General features: G+C 39.3%; 1 protein-coding gene across 5 annotated transcripts in view; it reads left to right on the forward strand.

Moving 5' to 3' along the window:
- LOC117435047 (tetraspanin-18-like) overlaps positions 1–19350 on the forward strand; it is a 41742-nt gene extending 22392 nt beyond the window's left edge. For 3 of the 5 annotated variants that reach the window (XM_034057930.3, XM_034057932.3, XM_034057929.3), the window contains 8 exons: positions 6748–6791; positions 14753–14847; positions 16133–16327; positions 17095–17169; positions 17614–17712; positions 17852–18028; positions 18270–18353; positions 18807–19350. In XM_034057930.3, the coding sequence (XP_033913821.1) occupies positions 14785–14847; positions 16133–16327; positions 17095–17169; positions 17614–17712; positions 17852–18028; positions 18270–18353; positions 18807–18854 (741 nt within the window). In that variant the 5' untranslated portion in view covers positions 6748–6791; positions 14753–14784 and the 3' untranslated portion in view covers positions 18855–19350. Of the gene's footprint in view, positions 1–6736; positions 6792–14752; positions 14848–16132; positions 16328–17094; positions 17170–17613; positions 17713–17851; positions 18029–18269; positions 18354–18806 lie in introns of all 5 variants that reach the window. The other 2 variants (XM_034057934.3, XM_034057935.3) reach the window with 2 other exon arrangements.
- Positions 19351–21199: the final 1849 nt, after the last annotated feature.

Below are 21199 nucleotides of genomic sequence, written 5' to 3' on the forward strand. Positions count from 1 at the left end.
TTAGGAAATAAACTAGGGCCATTATGCAACACTAAACAATGTTTGTGTACAAAGGCTATGGCCACCCAGCCTGTATAGTATACAGTATATGATATGTCTCTCTGTACAATATTGAAGGATGGTTCTGAAATGTGATTGTGTCATTCAGTTTGACTTTAACAAAAGGTCTAGGGTTTCTGTTTATCTTGTATCAGAAATTCACTGCCAGCTGCTCACCACTGGAGGAATCACTGTGAGAAAACTGTATCAAGAGCCACGGAGAGTTGCCACTAATGTAAGTGGCCTGATACAGAAAATAGTAGACTGGAGCAATGGTGGGTCATCAACTGTACTCCGTATGTAATATAACAATAGGTTTACATCAAATTAACTTGGGGGAAGGTAGGTAGAAATGTCAGCGGTGAAAGGGCCCTGAAGTGCAGATAATGAACCCCCTGTCATCCCTCTGAGAGGCCAGACAGCAGTCTCTTCTTGTTTTTGTAACCCTCTTTGAAGGCCCTCTCGTCTACAGTAATTGCCTCCCGGAGATTTAACCGTCACTGGCTTGCCTGTCCCAGAGCGCTCTCTCCCCAGCGCTTGACAGTTCCATCCCTGCGTGTTTTCCTTTCATCCCGCTGCTTCAAAGCCAGGCCACACTCTTCGCAGGGAGACAGAATACCTTTAGGGCCTATGAACTAGAAGCAGTGCATTACAATAACACGGACAAAGTTACATTTACAGAGTGTTTAACACTGTAGCACTGAATCCCCTGTGTGGTACGGCTCTGAGTTGACTTTCCCTGCCTTTTAAGACAGACAACTAGCTTGCACCCACAATGCAACCTTTTCAATATGTAACAGTACAGTATTAGAAAATAACACTGCCCCATTTTCAAAACAAAAGAAAATGCTGCTTTGCAAACCTGAAAGCATAGTGAAATAGAAACATGTCTCGAGAGCAGACACACCAAAAAGAAAAACCATACGGACCATAAAAGATGCAAACAAACCTAAATTCTGAACTAAACAAACTGACTAATAATGTTATCTCATAAAAAAGACATTGTGCTGGGATTTGTCCACTTTGCTATGCCTTTGGTGTAGTACATTCACCAGGCTTTCTGGAGCTGTATGCGAGTATGTTACGTCAAAATAGTGTGTATTACAACAACATGTCTAGCATATTACAGTATGTGTAGCTCTACTGCTGGGATACCTATATAATTTGTAGCTCCCTGGCTTCATCCATTAAGCTATCAGCAGCTCCTCTGAGCTTCTGAAGGCAAGTGTGTTTGTCAGCAGCCTCTTACTGTGTTGAGAGGTAACTGTGGAGCACTTCAGGCCAGGTCTACAGAAGTTTGACGGAGCTGAATTCAAAGGGTTGCTTTTCTTGTTGGCAGTGGTCCATTTCTACGGGCTTATCAATCGTTGACACTTCCACAGACATGGTTTGTTTTCCCCCTGGATTCGATAATAAAATGGCCAAATACGTGCAGACTGGAGTCCTCTGTTTGTGCTGTCTAGATAACAGTAGGTCAAGTCATTAGTGCAGAAACAAAAGAAAATCGCTTGATGTAAGCCCTGTTAGGATAACAGCGTGCCCTCGACAAGCTTTGACTGTAATTTATTTATATGTGCATGCTTAGTGGTACTGTTCCTTTGTATTAAGGAGCTGGGTTGAGACCACTTAACATCCTACAACACCACTGATAACTGCAAACTTCATATGACATCATAAATGCTGAGTCATAAAAGTGTTATCAGTGTCATGTCACCAAAGGCATTAGCAGCTTTCTCTGGGTTTGCCTTGGAATATACACAACCAATAAATTATTGTCAACTAGAGATGTGCTGAAAAATGGCCTTCGATTTGTACCACTTGCTTAAGTTATACAATTTGGCCACTTGAGTGTCCTGTGTGGTTGAGTTAAATGTACTCATTTGAAATAAGTATGATTTATTCGTTTCAAGATATATTTTCTTTACCAAGTTTTACAGTATTTTCAACTCAAAAATCCCATGCCATCTATTACCAATCCAAGACTTAATGTAACTCTTAATGGTTGCTCGCTGGAAATTTTCTTGCTGACAGTCTTGCATTGTTGCCAGTACAAGTGCTGTAGTTTTCTCCAATTTACACCTGGCGTTTTGTCTAAATGAACTGGGAATTGGCCTTTGTTTAACTTCTGGGCTGTATCTGCTAGTGTTATTTGGTTGCTAAGCAGCCAGGGAAAGAAAAAGCACTTCAGAATCACTGAGCTGAGCCTGAGAAAGGATAAAGCTGTTCCAGTGACAACTCGCATTCCCAGGCTGAACATTTAGTCTTGGAGGATATTTCACAATTTCAAAATATAGCTACTGTTCTGTATAGATACACAAACCCCAAAACTACACAACCTCAACCATTAAATGAGACGCTGAGACTCTTAGATGCTTTTATAATTATGAATGCACTTATTTACTATTGCATATTTTCTTAGTATTTTTAAACACTGCATCAAATTGTATTCAGTAGTACTGAAATGAACTAACTATGAATTTAGACATAAACCAAAAGAGATTTCTTTTTCAATGCTACTAATAATAATTATTTCAAGTTTCCCTTACTACAGATGATGTTTCTGTATTTTTTTTTTCTTTTTGTGATCAACCGTTTATTTTTTCCAAACAAAACAAATAAAATAGCATGACAAAATAAATCAAACATAAATAATGATATACAAAAGAGCTTGTACACACAGCAAAGAGAAAGGGAAAACAGTCATTCCAGCAGGAGACCAAATCCCATGTCTCCACTGTCCCCGGTCTCATTTAGTCTAGCTGTTGATCGCTCCAGACGAACAATATCTCTAAACACAGTTAACCAGTTGTAGGCTGCAGCCATTGCAGGCTCAATCCAGAGTTTGAGAAAAACTTTTTTTTGCAGCGGTCAACCCTGCCAACAGAATTTTATATTGCATTGCATTAAGGTCAACTAGTGAGTTATCACTGAGCAAAAATAAGCAGGGTTCTGTCAGCAGCTGAGAACCTAACAATATAGAAAGCACATTGGCTACATATTTCCAAAATGCTGCAATTACTGAGCAGTCCCAGAACATATGAAGCACAGTACCAGGTGCACCAAGGTTGCAAATATTACAAGAAAAATCAGGAAAGAGTTTCATATATTGGGAGTTGCATACGCTCTGTGAATAAGTTTATAATGTATGAATTGATGGGCGGGTTTCTTTTGAGGCTGCAAAGGTATTTGACCATACATTATCCCAATTAGAGGGGCTTCCCAAACTCCCCAGTTCCCGATCCATGTAAGTGTAATTTTGAATTTAAACTTTTGTTTCTTAAATCATAAAACCTGTGTAGTACATACAGTAGCACCTGTACTCTGTTCAGACAATGGAGCACTTTGATTGGCTTGTGATGACATAATTTCTGATGATACAGTACTTAAGCTCCATATCATCGTGCAGTGCTTTGTGTAATGAAGTATCATGATGTACCACAATTGCGCCTTTATAAATGAGATCAGTGCAGTTGAACTAAAATAAATAAAGTATGATACCTCAACTTGGATCATTGGGGGAGAAAAAGCTAAATCACAGCTTTTACTTATTCGGCAAGGCCACCTGGAACAACACTGCTCTATCATTTCCGTGGGTTCTGCACTCAGAGGTTTTACATGACTAGTGGCTAGGGACGCCCTGGAAAGATTATTACATGTCCTGATTTGATCTTGTGCCAATACAAGGTTTTATTGTCTGGTTCATGGAAATAATACAGCCTTTAAAGTATGGCATAATTACTAAACTGCTCTGTAAGGAATTTTAGTGACACAGAGTTTGTGGCGACGTGATGCACTGGTGAGATGTAGCTTGGTGTATTTTTTTTTTAATCTAAATTGAATCCTGACTCCAGACATGAACAACTCTTCCTTTTAATACTATTTAACTACTTTCAAAAAATAAGGACAAACTTTTGGTTGAAAATAATGTTTTCTATTCACTGTATTGTAATGACCAAGTCATTATAGCTGATGAAGACAATGAGAAAGAAAATGTCATAGATGGCTTGTCAAATACACAGTAGCGACGACCTTTGCAGCAATCTCCAGGGCATTTCTAACAGAACACTGGGTATTATTTCTACTTTAATTTGCAGATACATCTGCCGGGCTCTGGGCTCTCAAGTGGATTGTATTGGTGCTTCATTTTGCTGTGTCGGTTACCTTGGAAACCATGCATTGTTAACCCTTACTAGGATGTCTTACACTGTAAGAGCATCATTTATTTATTTATTTTTTTTATATAAGACCCATGCTTTTCATTAAGGAAGGAGTATACAGCAAGTGCAGAGTTCAGAGGTCCATGGAATAACAGGGAAAATGAGCTGTGGGTTAATGTTAATGTGCCCAGCTACCTTTCACCCTTGAAGCTTTTTTTTATTATACAGGAATTTAACCCATTGAGACCTATATCTCATTTACAAGGGGATCCTGTCAACAAACACATACAATAAAACAACACAATATAATGTGTGGTCGTAAGCAAAGGACATTCACCCGAACATGTGCAGATCCTTAATCAGGATCAAAACATTCACAAGAGGCCCTAAACAATTTACAGAGATCATTTTTTAAACACTTAAAAGAGAGAATATCAAATTTACTCCTCCTATCATGCTTAAAAGAGTTAAACATTTTTGGGAGCCGATAGGCAAAGGACATTTAACCCAAACATGTGCCATCTCTTGTAACGACCAGGTTGGCAGGATCACAGGAACGCAGATTATAGTTGGTATCATACCTATTAACCAGAGCAGTTAAATAACAAGGCACCAATTCTTGAAGCATGGGGTCAGATCCAGCTTAGTCACATGTGAAATGAGTTTGGTGGTTTCCACTTAGCCCTCTATGGAGCTCAGTTAGCACTATACTGTGATGCCTCGTTTCCACTGTACAATCGAGCCAGAGGAGCCTGGTTGTTTTTCCACTGCAGAGTCCGAGCCATGCAACTGATGTTCCACGCAGTGAACATGTCGAGTCGCATGTAGATGAAGTGGTACTAAGAGCCACTGTCTTTGAGTTGAGAATGCTGGATCCAGAGGTTATGGTTGTGTTTTTCTTTGTTTTCGATCGTCATATATTATTGAATACAACTGAAATACTCTGACGCACTGCACGCCATGTTGTTTGTCTTCCACGAGTGTACTGAATGACGATAAGAATCATTAACTAACCCCGCCCCTGGCCCTGCTCGGCTCCGAGCCAGATTCAGATGTGCTGTGAGGCCAGAATTCCACAGTTTGGCTCTTGCTCGGTTCGACAATTGGCCACCTGCACAGTGAGGGCCTGAGGCTGTCACAGCTCGGATGTGCCAGTGGAAGAAGGGTATATGAGATCTTAAGTGGCCCCTCTTAGAGCAATACTGTATGGCAGGGCTTCCCGACCCTGGTCCTGAGGACCCCATGTGTTTTCTGGTTTTCATTCCAACTGAGCTCTCAATTACTTTAACTAGACCCTTAATTGAACTAATAATTTGCTTAATTAGACCTTTTAATTGTTCTCAGCTCATAACAAGTTGCAGAGTTCAAGTTACTTATATAATGTTATAGCAAACTTGAAATCTCCAACTGTTTAAGAGCTGAAAACAAGTAAAAAGGTCTAATCTAAGCACATTTTGTTCAATTAAGGCTTTAGTTAATAATTGAGAGCTCAGTTGGAATGAAAACCAGAAGACACATGGGGTCCCCAGGACCAGGGTTGGGAAGCCCTGCTGTGTGGGGAAGCTCACAGTTATTGCTTCGGAATGCTGCTCAGGTTCTATCGAGTCAGTCTCCTTTATAGTATGTGCACCAAAATGAATCGCAAGCATTAAAGAAGAAATATTGTTTAAAAGGGCCATAATTATATGGAAATGATTTCCCTCGGACAGCAGAGCTGACACGCTTAATATGTGTTTCTGGAAAAGCTGCTATTGTACTGTACTCACTAATTACAGCAAGCCTGTCTTCATAATCTTGCGCAAATCTATTTTAATGAGTTTGTTGACAATGCCGTGATTGTATGTTTCAGACAAACAGAATTATGTTTTGTCATCTTGTGAATCAAAGGCACATTGGAGTGTATATAACCTGAGCCAGTTATAAACACTTATCGTGTTTCCTTGTTTGTTTTGTGTTTTCCGTGCAGCATGCACATGTATATAATACACTGTTACTTTGAATGCCTGCTTTGTTTTCTGATCTATTTGCTGATTTATCTTTCCGTGTCCCAGTTTGTATCACTGTATATGGAATACATCTAGTTCTGGTGGAGCTGCAGTATGTATCTGTTTGTCATTTGCAGGTGATTGTGCAGTACCAGTGCAAGTTAAATGATTCATGGTCTCATCTGATTAAATACAAAAAGAATGTATCTGTTTCAGGTTATAATTCAGGTAGTAAGAGAACCTTATTATTACATTATAACAGTACATACATATTCTAGTTAGAACCGTATTACTTACATATTCTAGTTACTTACAACACGGCTGTGTTATCTACCTTTTAAAATTCCGAAGGTTTATAAATTATAACAAAAACTGTTTTATCTCTGATCATCTTTTGAAATGCAGTAGTTGTATAAATAATTGCTTTCGCAACATTTTGTTAAAACCTTTTAGAGTGTATGCTGCAATTATAATTTTGATTACCTTTAATTGGGAACATGAAGTCTTTTTTATAACAATAATAAAGAAACCTTTTTCTTTCATCTCTGTCTTCAGCTCATGAACAGTAGGAGGCTGTGAAACTCGAGACGAGGAACACAATATTTTGCAGGTAAATTTACTTTTCTCTGTTTTGGTAATTGTGAATGAAAGTTATTTCAAGGTACAGTACAGTTTGGCTGAATTACCTTCTTGGACCTTCTCAACACAAAACCAGATACCTACAGTATCTCTCACAGCTTTTTTAACCACTTGTAACACTGGTGTAGACATTCAACAAGACCTTTGTCTATATTGTTTCAAATTACAAACATCTTTGCAGATTTGTCAGTTCTGCCCATCATTGCTGAAACTCACTTGTAACGGGGAGATGCACATTTGACATATTACAGAATGCATGTCCAGGATTATATTTGCATAAAAAAAATGATCATCCTAAGTAGCACAGCCCATCTACGTGCTTGTGTCTTGAGTCTTTTAGTAAAAAAATGTCACTATGTCTTTACTGCAGGACACCCTAATTCCTTTCCTTGCAAGCATATGTGCCAGTTTTAGATTAAGAAGCAGCTGATCTGGTTCTTGACAGCTCATGTCTTCTGTATTGGACAAGACTTGGGGCTTGATGTTTGTCGTTCTCCATGGAAACTGCAAGCCTGTTAGAATCTTGTTTTAAAGGTTTCACTCGGGGATGGAGGGGCTGAAATGACAAGAGCTTTTGCAGGACAGACAAGAATTGATCAAAATGAGAGCTAGTCGATATACGCAGATTAGTAAAGAGTATAGCAGAAGGATCAAAGTCACTGGATTAGAACAAACTACTGGGAGGAAGCTGTCAGTCTGTATGTCACAAAAGTGGTAAGACAGCTACAGTAATAGCCCTATTTGTAATGACATCCATGGCAGAGATGTATGTGAAAATCAAGTTGGATTCAGAGAGAGCACAGAGCCCTTGATTAATTGCACTGATAGTGTCGCCCCCTGACCTCTCTCCCACATGCGCAAACAAGCCTATCTCTAGTCCCTTTGAGGAACTGAACTCCTATTTTGCCAGCTTGTCTATAGGCTGTGTCTCTCTGTCTTACATCTCTGATAATTCTGATAATTTGATAGAACATGTTTTGGTGACAGATGGACACTATATTGCACACTTTGAAGGAATGTTGATATTAACACCCCCAACCCCCCCCAACCCTCCAACTCCCCTGCCAGAAGCCTGTTTACTTTACTTGTTTGTCTTACTGTCCCAGGACAGCTTGCAAGGGGAAAGGTCAGATTCTGGTGAACATTGACAGTGGAGTTTAGGTGTTTAATGTATGGTAACTAATTTGAATAAAGTATATTGCCTCTCACTGAGTGTGAAATGTAATGGTCATGTTATTTAGTAAACTCGGGTGTCATTGAATTTACATATGGGAGTTAATTGACAGAAACCAAAAAAGAATACAAACATAAAAACAGTAGCGTACAACAGTCTGTAACTGGTTATTCTGATTCATTCAAGCTGCGTAGCATCAACAGTTTCTGTTTCTAGCAACAACAAAAAAAGTACATATTTGGTTTCAGCTCAAAAAGCCTGTCTTTTCGTGTAAGAGTAGAGCTGTCATTGTAGGACTGAAAGGCTTCGGAGCTCAGCAGCTGGTGTTGAAACAGCCTTGATGTGAGGAGCTAGTTCATAGAGCAGAGCTGTAATACACAGGGGCTGGGTGCAGGCAGGTAAACAGTACTCGGGGTTAAGAAACAGAGCACCCTGAGGTAGACTCTGGTCCCATAGCCCCCAATAGCTGGATAGTCCCAATCAAGCTACTACAGTAGTACAGTGCTGTGGAGCCCCAGGACTGCACAGTACTGTAGCTCCTAGAGGTTTACACAATTTACACAATGCAAACCATTCTTTTGATAGCTTTTACATGTTTCAGATGGCCCACTTCTAAAGGAGATACTGAACCTCACTGGGTTTAAACCTGGTGAACGCAAAGTCAATATTTATTTAATTTGCTCTCTGGGATAGTTCCATTGAGTTTAACCATCTTCTTCGCAAAGATGTCTCAGGGGAGCTGAATAATCAATCGTTCTGATAGATTACCAGTTACTGTACAACACAGTATCCGTTTATCGACCAGAACACGTGCAATGTTTCTTCAAAAAGAACTCCGGAGTTTAAGTTTAATTAAGTATACAAGGCTTTTACACTGAAGGGATGTGCCTTGAAATGGATTAGCTTTATTTTTCCACTTTGATGTAATGAACTATAAGTGCAATATGACCACATGAAAGGAATGGAATTGGTAATGGAAGGCTGGTATTAACAACAAAAACATTTAGTGCTGTAGTAAGTTGATAATACACTACAATAGTTACAAGGATATTTGGGCCGTATTTTCAGATAAATTGCAGTACTGGCCTTTAACTCCTATTTTTTTTTAAAAGATAAAAATTCCACAGTAAAAAAGAAAACTACTTGAGAGTGCTTAAGAGACCCTCAGTTACAAAACTTAGATAGTTGGTACTAGTTTTGTAAAGTCAATAGGTGTTGTTTTTTCCTTTTTAAAGAACAGGAGTTCTTTAAAGGTACAATACTTTGAAAATATGGACCATTGTCTTTTGTCACCACTGTATTGGGTTTTGTATTCCACACAAGTGATTTTTGTAGAAATAAATTGACCAGTGTATGTTGTAAAATCCTTTGGGATATTATTATACTGTCAGTACATCATCCTACTGTACGTGGTCCCTCAAACAATTTCGCTGTGTGCTTCGTCCTATAAAGGTCAGCAGGGGTGCTCTCAAAATATTGAGATTGTATATCACAGAGTAATTGGTGTGTAGTTAACTGGACAGCAATGTCTCTTAAGGGTGATATTAGTGTTGGAGGTTATGTTTTATTCCCATCTTCTTGTCTGCTGTGTTGACCTTTCTATGACTGTGTGTTTCCATGGTTCAGTGCCTATGCTACATGGAGGATCAGAACAAACCCCAGTTTCACCCCCCAGCACAGAAAATGGTTTGTACAGCGCAGGGATTCAATCAAGTTCACAGTGTTGCAACCAAGCAGGTGATCGATTGGGGAAAACCCTATTCCTTAGCCAACCCTTCCAGAACGATCTTCAGGGCACCACACATTGTATGAGATATTGCTACCGCAGTGGTAGTATTGTAGCAATGTGGTCTGCTGAGGGTTCTTCTAGGGTTCTTCTAGGTTTCTGCATTGCTAATTCATTTTATTTATTTATTTAACTTTTTTGTAAGGTTATATAACATCTATATCAGCTGCTTAATTATTGATGTGTCACAATCTTAAATGAAAGGTTCAGAACTGTCAGCGATGTGCCAGCCACTTTCAGTAGTTTTATTGTGTCCTTGTTACCTTCGGGGTGAATGCAACCTATCCAGAAAATCAGCTAACCAGACTGCTTACACCACCCATTAATCCAGTTACTTGACACTGTATTGTGATTGAACACCAGGCTTCCAGCAGTGAAAGGCAAAAGCGTCAAACCACTGAACCATCGTCATTAGCAAAAGCCCTGCCAAGCACTATGAATGACCGCTTGCTATAGAACATCAAACTCGGGCAGTAACCATGTTCCTATGACTTCCTGCAGATGTTTAAGCAATCAGATGCCCACCTTAAATTGATTGAAAACATTGTTGGCACTGTTCAACTGCTGCACAGTATGACTTTTCTTCTATTATTATTTTTATTGTTACTACCCTGTAAAACCACTAGGCCATTGAACACCCATGCACATTCTTGGACTTTGTGATTTCTATGTCAGCAGTGTGGAGTAGTGGTTAGGGCTCTGGACTCTTGACCGGAGGGTTGTGGGTTCAGTCCCCAGTGGGGGACACTGCTGTTGTATCCTTGAGCAAGGTACTTTACCTAGATTGCTCCAGTAAAAACCCAACTGTATAAATGGGTAATTGTATGTAAAATAATGTGATATCTGTATAATGTGAAATAATGTATAATGTGATATCTTGTAACAATTGTAAGTCGCCCTGGATAAGGGCGTCTGCTAAGAAATAAATAATAATAATAATAATAATAATAATAATAATAATAATAAGCGTCGCAGTCAGATGTCAGATTTGTAATGCACACCACCCTTGAATAAGCGCCACAGTCAGATACCAGATTTGTAATGCACGCCACCCTTGAATAGGGCAGCAGTGTGGAGTAGTGGTTAGGGCTCTGGACTCTTGACCAGAGGGTTGTGGGTTCAATCCCCAGTGGGGGACACTGCTGTTGTACCCTTGAGCAAGGTACTTTACCTAGATTGCTCCAGTAAAAACCCAACTGTATAAATGGGTAATTGTATGTAAAATAATGTGATATCTGTATAATGCGAAATAATGTATAATGTGATATCTTGTAACAATTGTAAGTCGCCCTGGATAAGGGCGTCTGCTAAGAAATAAAATAATAATAATAATAATAATGTCAGATTTTCCCCGTACATGGTCCCATGCTTGACAGTGTAATGGCAGATGTTTCTATTTCTTTGTCCACCCTTGTAGGCTCCTGTCATCCGGTGCTGAAGACAGACTGTTATTATGTAGAAAGACAGATAACGAAAGATAAAGGGGCCCTGTGGGCATTTGTAATATATGCTCATTTTCAATTAAAACCTCATAAGCCCTTGTTAAGGCTATGTATGCTGTAATTAAGTCACTTCCTAGTTAGGAAAAAGCAGACGAAATCTAACAGAGACACTAGATGTCTGTTCTACATTATCAGACCCTGTGGATAGAGTTGTCTGATAGATGGGATACAGTATCAGGGATGTAACCTTTCATAATAAGTGAAAACAGACTGGCGCAGTGAAGGTCACAAGCAGACTGACGGGATAGTGGTGCTGGGGACAAACATGTGGTTTCCATGTTCGATTATTCATTCAAAATTGAAACGAATATTCAACTATTCCTTAATTTTGAATCAGATGGAAAACAAAAGTATTAATCATTCCAAATTACAGTTTTAAAAAAATGTACTGGGAAAAAAATAATCCTGGTGGTACCCCATCGAATGACCTATTAAAGAAAGGGGAGTAACATCTGCACAATAGAATGTGTGTTTTTTTCCCCATGTGTCATGTATGCATTGGTTACCTTTGCATGATATCTTTTTGACAGAGCCATTTATTTATTTAACATTTGATGCCCTGGAAAAGCCATATAAGCTACAATCAACTCATTTACAAAGGCGTCCCAGGAGCAAGTTACATTTACAAACAAGCATGCAGTAAACACACAGTTTCACAATGCATGTATTATTGTATCACTTCACATGCAATCACGAGCTGCTTCAAATGATCAAATAACAATCTCTTAAAATGAGACGGGGACACTGTGGATTCAAGTTCTGTAGGTAGCTTTATATAATTTCTGTTGTATGAACAAATACAAACGTGGTCGTTTTTGCCACTGAATACATTTCAAGCAGTGTTTGTTCAAATGTTGAAATACAATTTCCTGTATTGGCAGTTCTGTATGTTTTACTATGTTCACTGCAAAAGACACTGAAGGTACAATGCTATAGAGCAGCTCTGTCCTCTGTGCTGATTTTCACATAATGGAGCCCTGCCCCTTTGCTGGGACAGAGGTACTCTCTCTCCACTTCATTTAATGTGTCATCTTGCTTTATTGAAACTGTGTGACAGTATGAATGACAGAGTTGAATATTTCCTCAGAAAGGTACACTCTGTCCAGCATGCCTTTTATATGTTGAAGTAGATCCAGAGGAAGGGCAAATGTGTCATTCCCAGACATGTATATTTAATGGAGTAAAAGGAATAAAATATGAATCAAAATTCCTTAGATTGTATTGAGCAGCATGCATACTATATATCTACAGTACATTGTGCAACCTGTTCAACAGACCTGCCTATACAATTGGCTATAGAGACACTTTTATTGGAACCGTTGGGAAATAAGGGATGCCCATCATGAGGAAATCTATTACACAAAGGAGCTGAATCATGTATATGTCACATTACTGACTGTAGAGTATGTAAGACCCAGAGCAGTTGGCTGTTTGTATATGGGTTTGAATAGGACATGATAGTGGATACCAGAAAGGTCAGAGCATCAGACAGTAACTGCAACCAGGTAATAAAGGACAGCTTAACATCTACTGATGGTTTCTAATGTGCTTAGAAGCAACTGCTTGCTGATGGTGGAAGATGACGACTACAGAGGACTGTCACAATCTGTAAGCACAATATGCACACTCTGAATGCAGGAGCAAGCTGCATGAACAAAACACAATACTGAGAGTTATGTGGGGAAGTTTTAAGTGACTTTCCTAATGAAGTATGCACCCTCCCTGTATTCTCTGTGTTTTGCATGTCTAGCCCGTTAGCCGGGAGCTGGGGATTCTATGTACTATAACTGGCATCAGAATATCATTGAAAGCTACTCACCACTGGAGAAATGCGAGCGAGGCCATGACCCTCTGGAAAGAAAGCCTTTGTGTCCCTGCGCTAATGAAAAGCTTCTCCTTCATTAAACTAAATACCTCCCTAATGGGCTGCAGTTACACAAAGTGCACTGTTCAATAGAGATGGCTTTTTATTACACATCAGCCTTTATTGACTTCATTAGAAGAAAGAGTGTTTCATTACAGCAGGAGACTTGGCTGCGGGGGTCTGCCTGTTTGCTGGCTAAACCCTGGTTATACTGTACATGTAAGTTCTTACTGCTGAGGGCTGTCTGTTACCGGTTAAAATAACCACAGGACCAACCAGTCATGGCAGCCAAATGCAGTGCATGCTGCATTTAGAGGAATATTGGAGCTAGTTGAAGGAATTTAAAAATGTCAATTATGCAAAAACATAATGCATACATAGGCAATTATTTGACCTTTTAAGAGCTGGATTCTTAAACACTGTACAATAGGTCAGCAGTTATAGAGCTCTTAATCTCCTCTCACCAGCAGAGGTCAGAATCTGTTCCACAGTTTTAACAGGGGCAATGTGTATATGTTTAAGTACTGTGTTCTAATTCCTGTGGCATACCGTTATATATTTTCATGAGAGGCTAGCTGTGGTATCTCTTTTTCCCTTCTGTAATTGTCCTGTTATTTTGGTCCTTGGAACTGACTGTTTTTTTCCCTACTATTTGAACACAGTCCCCATTCCCTAGCCATAAAATCACAGGCTGCTTAAACAGGGCTTTGTTAGATCAAGGAAGGCCCCACAAAATTACAGTTAATGTTTTGTGGTGTGCAGTCTTACGTTTCTGTAGGCTGGAGTGTGTTGGTGTGTTATGTCTCCTTCAAAGACTTCCATGTCCTTTTTATATTCTGTGAAGAGAGAAAGTCACTCGTAGTGTACACTAACACTTAATTAACCAGTCACCAAAGGGACTGGATACCGGTGGCTGCTTATTCAAGGTTACCCTGTCAGTCACTGTTTATTACTGTTTTGACTGAATAACAATGTGCCTCCTCAATAAGGTAATGGAGTTCATTTCAAGGTTACCCCATCTTGGCCCCATGCAGTTCTTTCAAACGCTGTTGGTTTTGTTATTGGATTTAGCCAGCACTACCTTTTTAAATTAAATTCCCAATTCCCTTTTAATTAATTCCAACACACCAAAATTGCAATTAGCAGTGTTCTGTTAAAATTAGCTTCTCACAGTGGCATCGCATTACTTCAGTTGAAGTCACTGTGAGTCAGTTAAATTGGCTTTGGCACATAGCATAATATATACATTGATATGCATTTAGTTTTAATTGAAAGTTTGGTACAAGATTATTTTATAAATAATGGCATGTTATAGAGCCTGCTACATTTTGCTTTTAAATGAAAGTTTAGTATAGGATATTATACACACACGTTACCCTGAGCTCATAAATCACCGTTACAAATGCGTTTCTCTTTATTTTTCAGTAGAGTGGAATGAAGACTTTCTGTTTGTTTCTTTTCTGAGCACCTCGAAGCGCTGTGTGCCTGCATTGTGCTACTCTCCTTCAGGATGCCACTCTAATCAGATGCAAATCTGGAGGAGCTTCTGGCTCATCAGACATTTTAAACAGCTCAATGAACTGTGTGTTCCCTGGTGTATTCACAGCAGCTTGCAGGGGCTGACAGAAGAGCAAGGCCATGGAGGGGGACTGTCTGAGCTGCGTCAAGTACCTCATGTTCATTTTCAACTTCTTTATCTTTGTAAGTAACTTCCTTGCAATATTACTGTTTTTGTTGATTGTTAAACACTATATCAATAAGAAGCATACTGAATGTTATAGCTATTTATTTTAGGTAAACCCCATATAAATTCTGTGACAAATGTTTCCACTAGAAGTCTTTCTTAATGTCTGTCTTGTAATTGTATTAAATATGTTTATTTTAGTATTATGTAGTATTTTCAGTGTTTAATTTCTTGTATGCGTTTTGTTGTGTTAGTCTCCTTTTTTATGATATACTTTTTTTTTTATTATTATTAGACTGACCTAAAGTAAATCTCCCTAAAATCTGGGATTGAAATTCTCTGGAAGTCATTTATTCATTTGTTATGCTTCTACCTCGAGCTCCTGGGCTGTTTTAATGGCAAGGCCTTTCCATTCCTTTCTCTATCACTTCTGTGGCTGTCGGCAGCCTCTCTCACACACGGTCGCCAGCATCCAGCATCTGATCTCAATCAGGGCACAGCGCAATCTCTCGGTGCCACTGTGTGAGAGTCACAGCATGCTAATGTGACATTATAACAGTGTATGTTCATGAACTACAGTAGGACAAGGATCTCATTTTTAATGTCAGAACCTCCAAGGCTTTCACAATCCACTGCACATACAACTCTGGATATTTTGTACTGCTCTGATCAGTGTGTTAAGAAGGCAGTGTTGCTAAGCTAACTATTGATTACTTGATACCATCTTCCTGTGACTAGCTTCAAGGCAACAATACCATCTTCTTTCAGGCAATTTATGGTAAAAATAAAAGTCACATTTAAAACTAATATTTTTTGAATGTCAAAAAGTGGAATGGCAGCTAAAGCTAAAAACAAAGGACTTCTTTTTTTTTTGTAATGCAACCTCAATTTATCTGAGATTATATACAGGGCCTGTATTATTGTTAATGTTAAATTCATATTATTAAAACGAAAGCTTTGAAAACCACAATAAAAGTCCACAGGAATAAAAAGGCAAGTTTTTGGAGTTCAGCTATAAATATGGATACCTACATGTGAAAGTCCTCTGTGATTTTTTTATTTGTCCTAAACTAATGTCAAATTAATTGAAAACCCTCATAAGTGAAGTAACAAATCCAAATACAATTTTGAGACAAGTTATTCAGAAACTTCAGGAGTGAGGATAATGCGGCATGTGGCTCTCCATCCAGGTTAAGGCATCTGTTATATCCCAGCACTTAGCAAGCAGCCACAGTATGTCAGGTCAGCAGTGATCCTGTTATCTAGCTCTCCACTGACCTCTAGTGGTTGTTTGTTTTGCAGCTGGGGGGTGCCTGCCTGCTGGGAGTGGGGATCTGGGTGCTGGTGGATCCCGCAGGGTTCCAGGAGATTGTGGCAGCCAATCCTCTCCTCTTCACCGGGGCTTACATCATCCTGGCCATGGGAGCCATGCTGTTCCTGCTGGGTTTCCTGGGCTGCTGTGGGGCCATCCGCGAGAACAAGTGTCTGCTGCTCTTTGTGAGTGTAACCCTTTAACATTGTGATGCCTGCAGTGTGGACCTCTGTGTCTAATACTGCTCAGTCCCTATAAAAACACTAACTCTTGCAAGCCATCCTGAATCTGTACAAAAGGCAGTTCTCCCTTTTTATTTCACGATTTGATAATTCACTAATTCTGTTAGACCATGCTGACAGTACATCGTACAGGTATTCTACTTTCCTGTATAAGAGCCCTTTACTATTTCACTTTTTTCAATATTTCACATTTTTATTTCAAGGTACATATTAGGGATGACACATGTGCATTAAATGCTTCTTTGTATAGTGTCCATGCTGATCATGTGATCAAGCTTATTGTATAAAAGTCTAACACATTGTTTTTAGTACTGAAAGGGAAGATGTACTTTCAAGGGTTAAAGACTTACTAACTGACTCCAGTGCATTTATTTTTCTAAGTGGGTGCCTTGCCTCCATGCTTTAATATGTCCATTCATTTATTTGTCATTTGGCCAGCGTTCAGAATGCTGCAACTGAAGAGCCTGTGTACTGAAATATAATATCTATTTGTGGACATGGATGTATGAAAGTGTGCAGCATCTCATAAACCATGTCATTTCAAACGTATAAACATGTAGTCTCATCCACATTAATGTTGTAGAACATACTAAAAGGCAACACCACTAATGGAAGGCTTCTCAGGATGTTTTTTTTTTAATTAGCCATGACCATTTAGGAAATTAATTCTCTCTCTCTCTCTCTCTCTCTCTCTCTCTCTCTCTCCTCAGTTCTTCATGCTCATTCTCATCATTTTCCTAGCAGAGCTGGCAGCTGCAATCCTTGCCTTCATCTTCCGGGAGCATGTGAGTGTCCTATCTGCCTATTTGACCGGTCTACACCATGAATAAGTGTCAAAATAAATACTGATTATCAACATTCCAAACAGAAAAGAAGTTACTGCCCCACATTGCATGGTTCTATATGGAAAATGAAGTCTCCTTAACTTGAATAGTTTTATCTATATTAAACAAAACCACTGCTGACTGCTGTGAAGTGTATTTGGAATGCAGTTTACCAGTACAAATGGATTTGTAGCTACACCATAAATACAGTTTAATCATACCAAGTAAATTTATTGTGCAGCTACAGTTCCACATCTTAATGATGGTTGGAGAGAAGAGTCTTATGCATAAAGCACTAACATGTCAGTAAACACATTGAGCTTTCAATGCATTTAGTGGTTTTATGAACAGAACTGAGATAACGTGACTTTACTGTTGACCAGCCCCTGTCTCGTTGTGTTCCAGTTGACGAGAGAGTATTTCACAAAGGAGCTGAAGGAGCACTATCAAGGCTACAACAACACAGACGTCTTCACAGCCACGTGGAACGCATTCATGAACACAGTGAGCCCCGTGGTCTTTATTGCAGCACTGATTCAAATAAAAAAAAGAAAACGGCAAGTGTGAGGCTTGACAGTCATAGAACGAAGCTTCACTCGGCGCATTGAAAACCCGTATGGATTTCCTCTTTCTTCTTGTGCAGTTCGATTGCTGTGGAGTGAACAGCCCAGACGATTTTGAGGGAAGCCGGTTCAGGCTTCTCTATCCGGATGACCTGGTCCCAGAAGCATGCTGCAAGAGAGACATCCACACCAGAGGGGGCGCTTTCATCAGCAAGGAGGAGTGTCTCATGGGGAACATGCTGTTCCGCAACAACAAGGTAAAGAACAACCCAAGTTAATCGCTGTGATACTTTCTCAGAGGAGACGTTTTAATGGGTGGTTTAAAACTTTAAACCCCACATTTACTAGTATTTCTGAAATGCCTGATTAATGCAGTTTACAGTAGTACACTTGTCAAATTCAATGGCAATGTTCAATGATTCATTAAGTATCATGAAGTATCATTACAGTAGCTTAGTCAAAGGTAAACTGAATTAACAACAATCTCTCTCGTTGTAGGGATGTTACTCTGCTGTTGTGGACTATTTTGAGATGTACATATACATTTCTGGGGCCCTTGCTATAGTGGTGCTGACTATTGAGGTAGGACATTTCAAAGTTGCTGTATGTATTTTCTTTTCAGCTTCTATCTATACTGGACTTGGCTTGATACAAAGAGAAATATTCACTCCCATATTGTGGGTGGCAGTGACACCTTGTGTCAATTTTGGGGATTGCTCAGTGTTGAATTATTCTCACTAAGTAGAATTGTGGAGGGCAGTGGAGCCCCCTAGTGAAATATTGTGCTGTTTTCCCCACTATAGCTGTTCAGTTACAGTAGTATCAGTGAAGTTCAGTACTAGTTTAATTTTGTACATAATCCAAACTACCTCATTTAAAAATATATCTCGAGTGAAAGGGTTGAATCTGGTAAATAAAATACTGTTTTAAGAGCTATGGGAGTGACAAATGTGGTGTACCCCTCCCTCCCCCCCCACACACACACATTATTTACAACCCCCAAATCAAATTTTGATCTTTTTTTTTTCTCCTCAGCTTTTTGCCATGGTGTTCGCGATGTGCTTATTCCGGGGGATCCAGTAGGTGGCGCTGTTTCAAAAAAACTTTTAAAAGGGTGAAATCAAGAAATAGTAAATTCCTTGTAATGTAAAAAATAAGAAGAAAACTTGTTGATTTTAATAAATCGAATGACCAAAAGGGTTGTACTTCAGGGCTGGAACTTTGAGGTGCCGAAAACAAAACAGAAAAGAAAGCTAAGAATGGCTAATTGAAAGAAGACGATAGAAGAGGTGGCTTGCATTGCACTGATGCTGGGGTGAAGAGGATTTGATTTGGAGGAGCAGAGAAAGAGGTCAGCTGTGCTAAAGCAAGACCTGTATCAACCACAGCCTCTGTCTTCTGATAGAACACAACAGGGCCACTTCATTCAAACCCAGTATCTGTTGTTCTGCTTATTAGACTAATCGAATAGTGTATTACTGGCAAAAACCTTAGCGTGTGCTTGCCATTGCTCCCTCCTTATTGGAGTATTCATACTACAGTATGCCTGAAGTATCCCCAGGAAGTCGGGGGGGGGGGGGGGGGGGGGGGGTTTGCTGTTATTTTCTCAAAATTTAATTTCAGTTTGTGAAAATTTGTTAAAGATGTGTGCTTTTTTCTGCTGCTTCCCCCTCTCCCCTCCATTAATCTATCGCTTTGCCCTTGATCAGGCAACATGACAAAGCATTTCCTTGTCAATTTTATCTTGGTAAAAGTGCATACCTTAAATACTCAGGCTATACATACTGAAGCTGTAAGACGTGCAGGTGATTTCACAGCCTTTCAAAATCAGGGATATTGGGGGGAAATGTAACTTTAAAAAGCTTGCCCTCCTCCCTCTTGTATATCATCTTTTCTACAATGAAAACATATGTATGAATATATTAATATTGAATGCTTGATTGTGCCATTTTAAATATATATTTTCCCTTTTGTGTGTACAACTGTAAAATTGTTCAAAAATGGCTGGTAACCATTTCCCACGTATAGCCTACCATTGCCCATTGCTCTATTTTTTTTAACCCACTGACTCATGTTTTGATAATAACTGAACATTTAACTTGAATGATCTCAATCAAAAGCAGGATTGTGCCAGAGCAGCCTGCATGTACAGGGAGGTTTCACCAAGTCAGTTGGCCACCTGACATTGTTGCTATGGCAGAGCAATGACGCTTTGCAGGAGGAAGCACACAATGAAGGGTAGCAATATCCTCGGATTACTGCAACCACTGGTCATGTGACAGCTTGATATGGGCACCATATGGAATCCATTATCAAGACATTAGACACTGAATGTAGCATTCCTATAAGTGCACATAGCACCCCTTCATGGTTGGCCTCTTTCAATACATGTTTTTTTCCATTGCAGCACTGCAAGGTGTCCAACTTACTTAAACTGTATTTACTGTATTGACTGAGCTTCAAGGTCCGAAGCCAGATTGTGATTTTGATACCATGCTTGCAGACTGCAGATGAATGTGATTTGCAGGTGACGTTGCAACCCGGTAACAAAGAGTTTGTCGCAATATTCATTAGCAGTTTCGTGGCTGGTTTCACAAACCTTATCATCATTAATATTGAAGTTTTGGTCCAGGTCTGTGAAACCAGGCGTAACACTTTAACCACAACCCAAAAGAAGTCACTTTTCCCCCTCTGGACAGAGCCTTGTAAATATTAATGCCAGCCATGTCTGTATATTATTATCCTGTATTTAGTAACTTTAGGATGTCACTTGCTATTTGTGAGAGATGTACACATTTCAAAATGGAGCCGCCAAGCACTTAAGTTATACTGCATTTCATTGCTGTTCCTGACTGCATTTAGACCAACAGTGATTATGTTCATATACAAGAAATGTAAATGTGTTTAAAACAATAAAACCTGGTTTATAAAAATGATATGTGTCTCCTGTTTGTCTAACGTATCCATGTAGCTGTATCTGGCTACGCTGCCTGGCTGCTTTATTAGAAATCCTTCATCACACTTGGCCTTGCACCTCCTTATGGTGTGAGATGCACACAAAGCTGCTGTGTTGCTTAAGTCTAAATAGTGGCATCTATTAAAGAAACATTATTTATGTAAAAATGGAGGCTTTTACCAGTTTATATATGTCAAATTTTGATTTGTTTATAAACCTACCACTTGTTTTGCAAGAATAAAAGAACACCACATAATGATATGCATGTTTTTCTTGGAAAAGGTCAGTATTGAACCACCTTCCTTACGACTAGAGTTAAATACATTACTTTGGGTTTTTATTCCACCCAAAAATGTGTTAAAACTAACAAGAAAGTAACATCACCAGTGTGTGTACAAGCCTGAAACCCACTGATTGTCTAAACCATCCAGAAGCATTTCATGATGGCTTAGCTCAAGCAGTGAGACTGTAG

This window comes from Acipenser ruthenus, chromosome 28, assembly GCF_902713425.1.
Source record: "Acipenser ruthenus chromosome 28, fAciRut3.2 maternal haplotype, whole genome shotgun sequence".
Classification (NCBI taxonomy): Eukaryota; Metazoa; Chordata; class Actinopteri; order Acipenseriformes; family Acipenseridae; genus Acipenser; species Acipenser ruthenus.